At 47.4% G+C, this 6,705-nt stretch overlaps 2 protein-coding genes across 2 annotated transcripts; both read right to left on the bottom strand.

Annotated features, from left to right (window-relative positions):
• Window positions 1-1,031: 1,031 nt before the first annotated feature.
• Window positions 1,032-4,851, bottom strand: LOC105556475. Its single transcript, XM_012003572.1, has 2 exons — window positions 2,862-4,851; window positions 1,032-2,752 (listed from the first exon to the last, which is right to left on the bottom strand). Exons 1-2 carry the CDS (start codon window positions 4,849-4,851, stop codon window positions 1,032-1,034), a joined length of 3,711 nt encoding a protein of 1,236 aa, XP_011858962.1.
• A 42-nt stretch (window positions 4,852-4,893) lies between these two features.
• LOC105556474 lies at window positions 4,894-6,378 on the bottom strand (the record flags this gene model as incomplete). Its single annotated transcript, XM_012003571.1, has 2 exons — window positions 4,894-5,970; window positions 6,196-6,378. Coding segments are annotated over 2 exons (1,260 nt in total), but the record flags the coding sequence as incomplete, so codon positions are not given.
• Between the last annotated feature and the right edge of the window lie 327 nt (window positions 6,379-6,705).

The following is a 6,705-nucleotide window of genomic DNA, read 5'->3' as shown; positions in this document are numbered from 1 at the left end:
GATAAACAGTACGAGATATTTACTACAAACGAGATATTAACACTACAAAAGGGGTGATATCACCTAAAACACGCAAGGTATTTTTGGATTGTCTAAACCGCGGGCAACGGGCGTCCGCGGGCGCCCAGCCGGCGGGTATGCCCCCACTTCAATCATCGACCCACCACGTTTGAAACTATTTAGTTTAGTTGGTGCCATTTGATGATATCATTACTTTTGTAGTATTATCGACGCGAGTACTCCCGATGCACGTAGGAGATCGTTCTGTTCTGACTTCTGTACTGTATTGTGTTTTTTGGACTATCACGTTCGACCATATATACTGCGATCCCCCGCCAAGATTCCAGGAAGTTTTCCCAAAATCTTATTGGTGGGCCCTTAGGTCCGCCTATCGATCATCGATCAGCGGCTCGCAGACATCGGGGAAAACAAAGGGTGCGGGGATTACGGAAGCCGCGCGCCCGAGCTCACCGGCGCCGTACACGTTCGAATTCGCACCGCACGCCGCCCCTAATCTTTGTAAACAAGATTGCGCGGATGCGTCGACAGACGGTCGCCGGTGTCGATGCGTGCGTTCCGTGCCGCTTATGTCATCGTCCTTTGTTGTGTACATATACGCATGTACATACATTGCGTCGTAGAAACGTCGCGCACGATCCTTCTACGACGCAACACCGTCCTTCCGTATCCTTCCCCCACGTGCACGACAGAGTAAAGTTCGATTTTTATCATTGACTCATCGCATGTATGCGCTGGAACGCGCCCATCGTGTCCGACTCGTGAGAGACGCTACGCAACATCCTCCCCCCCGTTGAGAGGGTAGCGATCAACTATCCTATAGATTAGTGATCAGATTCGTATGTGTGTTGTGCGTTATAATGTATATATATATATAATGGAGTACTCCAACGTATAAATTCGTCGACGAATTACGCATTTGTTATATCGCTTCGAGTTGAGACATAGAGATATTATGATACATGTGGTAATTATCGCTTGTATAAATATGACAAATATGACTATAAATATGACTATTTATCAATCGGGAGGGGGCAGAGACAGTTGACGGTTCTCTTCGTCTCTCCAGCTGCGGTTTTCATGGTAACCGCTCGTGTGACACCATCCTCTCCCGCATGTAGTTGTAAGACTCTGCCCAACGTCCACCGTCCACACGGCACGTTTTTGTCCTTTATGAGCACGACGGTCCCGATGTCGAGCTTCGGTCCATTCTTAGTCCATTTGTGACGCACCTGGAGCTCATTGAGGTATTCGAGGCTCCAGCGTGCCCAAAAATCTTGACGAACCTTAGTGATGTGCTGCCAGATAGACAATCGGTTGTCTGGAACAGCGGACAAGTCGCCCTCGGGGAGGGTCGTTAGTGGTTTGCCGATCAAATAATGGGCTGGAGTTAAGGCGAGCAAGTCATTCGGATCGGATGATAGGCAGGTGATCGGTCGGGAATTCAGGACACCTTCGACTTCGACTACAAATGTGTTTAATTCCTCGAACGTGAATAAGGATTCCCCGATTACTCGCTTGAAATGATGCTTAAAAAGCTTCACCGAGGATTCCCACAAACCGCCGAAGTGCGGTGCGGCTGGCGGTATGAAATGCCATGTGATTCGACGTTCGGACGCAAACCTATTCGTTTTGGCCTTGTGCTCCTCGGAATTGAACAAAACATACAATTCCCTTAATTGATGATTCGCGCCCACGAAATTTGTTCCGTTATCGGAATAAATTCGTTCGGGTAAACCCCGTCTAGCAGAAAACCGTCGCAGAGCACCGAGAAAACCTTCAGTCGTTAAGTCGCTCACGACTTCGAGATGTATTGCCTTTACGGCCATACATACAAATACACATACGTAGACCTTAACGCGGTTTCTATTGCGATGTTTTCTTTCCTTAATATAGAACGGTCCGCAAAAGTCAATGCCGGTGTTAGCGAATGGCACCGCTTCACGCACGCGAGCCGGTGGGAGATTCCCCATTTTATACTCGATCGCGTTAGCGTTGAAACGTGAACAATGAATACAAGTGCGCACGATTTTCCGCACTTGATTCCGTCCGTCCATCAACCAAAATCTTTGACGTAGGATGAATAAGGTGGTCTGAATGCCCGCGTGATAATGCGTCTCGTGAACTTCGCGAATGATGCTATCAGTTAAATGATGCCGGCTCGAAAGCAAGATTGGATGTTTTTGCGTAAATGTTAAATTTGATTTTTGGAGACGCCCCCCCACGCGAACCAATCCATAATCATCCAAGAACGGGTTTAAATTGGTGATTTTGCTCTTGTTCGTCGAACCCCTAAGTTTGAGTTCCTTGATTTCATTGGCAAATTGAGACGTTTGAAGGATCCGTAATATTCGTTGTTCAGCCTCAATAATCTCGCTTGCGGATAATGAGCCGGTAGACTTAATGGTACGGCGAAAACGGAGGCAATACGCTATGATTCTGAGCAATTTAGAATAGGAAGAGTATTTGGTGAGAATCCCGATATCGTGTGTCGCCGCTATCAAACAGGTGTTTTTCTTTAATTCTGTTATTTCGACGTCTGTTTGCATGATCTCATTGGGCCACTCGCTCTCGTCCTCGACTAACCACGAGGGTCCCGTAAGCCATATTTTGTTTCGCAAAAAAGTATGAGGCAACTGACCTCTTGACAACGCGTCCGCTGGATTGTCTTCTGACTGTACGTGCCGCCATACGTTGGAACCAGTGATGTTCTGAATTTCTGTGACTCGGTTTGCTACGAATGTCTTAAGGAGATGAGGCGGCGTTTTTATCCAATGCAAAACGATGGTCGAATCGCACCAGAAAATGACTCGGTTAGGTGTAACGTTAAATATAGCGCTTGCTTCCCGATAATTGCGCCAATATTAATGCACCACAGAGTTCTAAACGCGGAATAGTAATAGGCTTTAACGGCGCAACTCTGGATTTGGCGCATGCCAATCTGACAATCGTAGTCTCATTTTCCCTGCTAGATCGAACATACAAGCATGCACCGTAGCCGACACTACTGGCATCACAGAATCCGTGTATTTGAACGTCGTGATAGTCGTTTATTAGCAATTTACGTTCAAAGGTAAAGCGATTTATTGATTCTAATTGCCGAACAAATTCCTTCCACTCCGTATATATGTCTTGTGGGACAGATTCGTCCCATTGTAAACCAGAACGCCATATGTCTTGCATCAGCCTTTTAGCGTATAGAATAATCGGACCGAGTAATCCTATTGGATCAAAAATCTTTGCAATTTCCGATAATATGTTTCGTTTTGTCAATCTTTGAGTAATTTCGATCGGACGCACCGCATAATGCATTTGATCGTCTCGCGTATTCCATGTTATACCTAACGTCTTTACGGAACGATCCACGTTTAACACGAGATTAGTGTGCAACGCATTGGATGCTAAATCGTTAATAACGCGCTCGTCGTTGGAGGCCCATTGCCTTATGGAGAAGCCACCCCGCTTCAGCAACGCGATCATTTCGTCACGGACGGCACGCGCCTCGACAATCGTATCAGCGCCGGATAGCAAATCGTCCACATAAAGATGTGTGGTAAGGATCTCGGCCGCTCGAGGATACGCATGACGTTCGTCCTCCGCAAGTTTCTGTAAAACTCGAATCGCGAGGAAGGAAGAAGGCGAAACACCGAATGTAAGCGTGTTAAGCTGAAACGTTTTAATCCTACCATCCACGCGCCAGAGGAATCTCTGATAACGGCGATCATCCTCGTGCAATAACACCTGGCGATACATCTTTTCGATGTCCGCCGTGATGACATAATTATATGTGCGGAATCGAATTAAATGCGAGAACAACGTGTCTTGAATTGTAGGTCCTACCATTAACGCGTCGTTCAACGACATTCCGTTATTCGTCTTCGCCGACGCGTCGAACACCACTCGAACCTTAGTCGTGTTACTCGCTTCTTTGATTACCGCGTGGTGCGGCAGATAGTAACCGTCGTCATCAGGATCCTCTATTGCTGACGTATGATGGAGGGTCAAATACTCCTCGATTACTCGCGCGTACTCGTTTCTTAACGCTGCGTTTGAATTGAGTTTACGCTCCAGCGACAATAGACGTTTCAGCGCGATGGAACGCGATTCCCCTAGTCGCATGTTTGATTTGCGAAACGGTAAGCGAACTTTGTAACGCCCGACGGCATCGCGAGACACCGTTCTTTCGAAGTGCGCTTCGCAATCGATTTGCTCGTCCGATTTCACCTTGCCTTCCCTGACTTCTTCAATTGCCCAAAATTTGTTTAATTGATTCTCGAGATTCGTCATGTAACACGTAGATTTTGAAGGAACTTGCGACGGTACACCACCTACCACAACCCATCCGAGTCGTATTTTCTGCAAATACAGATCGTGATCTTCACGCGACAAGTTGATCTGTCCGACGGAGAACAGAGATAAGGTGAGCCCTGAACCAATCAGCAAATCAACCGCGCGTGGCAGGTGGAAACTCGGATCCGCCAATCTAACGTTTGATGGTAATTTGATCGTTTCTCTCGGAAAGACTTCTGAGGGAATTAAATCGGCGATAACCGGAATCACCAGACACGTAAGATCCCTGCGATAATTATCGTGCATGGATTGCATAGTGATCCGTACCATGCCTCTCGACTCTGTATTTACGTCATTGATCATGCCGACTGACAACGCGCCTCTGCTTACTCGAATGTTCAACCGCTTCAGAATAGATTCCGAAATAAAATTTGCTGTGGCACAAGTATCTAACAAGGCGCGGCATTTTATCGGCTTACGCTCGCTGTCTCGGATATATACCACGGCACTCGCTAGTAACTGTGGCGCGGGTGTGTATGACATTATAGCATGATTTACCCTTGCGGTATTAATCGACTCGGCTAGTCATGCGGTCTGTGTATCTACGGTATTAGAAGTGGAAGTTCGATTCGTAACCGGATGTTTATCTAAATGCAAAAGAGTGTTATGTTTCTTTTGGCAAATTGTACAGTTCGAAAATTTGCAGGGGCTGTCTCTATGTGAGCGGAAGCAGTTGTAACAAACCTTCGCGTTTCTCACCGTTTCGATGCGTTTAGGTATAGGTAGTTGTTTGAATTTGTCGCATAAATACAAGGGATGCCGTTTCGTTTTGCATGCTATGCAATTACGCGCCGCGCTCACGACAAACGCTTGATTCGAGGGATGACTTCGTCTTTTTTTGCTCGAGGGTTCTCCCCTGCTTCCTTCCATGTCGGTTACCTTCGCTCTCTCGCGCTTCGAGACGCAAACCGCGGTTTTATATAAGAACTCGTACATCTGGTCGAGTTCCGGAAACTCGTCTCTTTCGAGAGTTGCCTCCCATTTTTCCAACGTTATCCTTGGTAGCTTGGTCTCTAGCAAATGCACGATCATCTCGTGTCCGACCGAAATTCCCAAAGAGTTTAGCGATGCAACGTGTTGCTGTGCGTCGTCCGCGAGTCTGGACAAACCGTTCGTTGTTTCTTTGTCTAGCGCGGGCAAATTTAATAGCAGAGAGAGATGCCGCGATATCAAGATCCTCTTGACTTCATATGACCGTTCTAATAAGCTCCAGGCCTTGGCATAATTAATTCCGTCAATTTCGAAGATCCTAATCTTGTTCGCGGCTTCGCCAGTTAACGCCGCTCTAAGATAATGCAATTTGTCTATTTCCGCAAGGTCCGTTCGCGAGCCTATCATACTGTAAAACGCATTTTTGAATGATAACCATCCCTCGAATCTACCATCAAACCTTGGTAACGGCGTTTCGGGCAGTTTAATCCGCCGTTTCTCAACCGGCGGTACGATGTCCCCGCGCCGCACTTCTTCGTTTGATACGCTGGTGCTCGGTCGTATCTCGCGACGGCGCCTCTCCCGGACGTAAAATACTCTCAATTTTTCCCGCCAAGCCATAAAATCGCTCCTGGATACCCTCGAACTCGACCCGATGATTTGCGTTGGGATCTAATACCGCGAGTTCATCGTTATACTCTTCGAAGGCCCGATATAATTGCGTTAAACGCTCGTTTCGCAACCTTAACGTCGAGTTATCAATTTTCCCCCCTTCGACGATATTGGCTAAATTGGTTATTTGGGATTTCAGGGAAGTTCGTTTCTGAACGAGGAATTTGATTTTGTCCGCCATCTCGGCATGCGACGGAATGTAAATGCTGGGAAAGAATGACTTACTCTTACGCCTGTCGAGTACGATTGCACACGTTTCTCCTTCGGCTGACTTGGAAGACCCGCTCTTAGTAGATGTGAGGCGGCCTGCAGGCTGGATCCCGTTTCTTGCGTGGATTGAGGCACAGACCTCACAGGAGGCACCAAAATGTTCAGTATCAACACGAACAGTATTCGTGTTCGCGCTGTCTTTTCGCGTAATAACAAGTTGTGTTGTTCGTGAATATATTGTTTATTGTTTAGTCTTAGAAATACGCCACAAATCACAATGTCTCGCACTCGCGATGGAGATACCCGCGACAACGCCTTGGGGACGCTGCCCTGGGTCGCGGACGATTCGTATGTTCGGACTTGTCGTTTTTTATCGTTTGTTGTACGATAATTATGTGGTCCGGCGACGACGCCTTGGGGACGCTGCCCTGGGTCGCGGACGATTTGTATGTTCGGTGACTCAGGGTAACAGCCCCAAGGCGTCGTCACCGAACATACAAATCGTCCGCGACCCAGGGCAGCGTC

The sequence above is a fragment of the Vollenhovia emeryi genome, unplaced genomic scaffold, assembly GCF_000949405.1.
Source record: "Vollenhovia emeryi isolate VEMERY1.0 unplaced genomic scaffold, V.emery_V1.0 DF939994.1, whole genome shotgun sequence".
In the NCBI taxonomy this organism is placed as follows: Eukaryota; Metazoa; Arthropoda; class Insecta; order Hymenoptera; family Formicidae; genus Vollenhovia; species Vollenhovia emeryi.
Note: the sequence above shows the minus strand (reverse complement) of the source record. Positions and strands in the feature narration are given on the sequence as shown.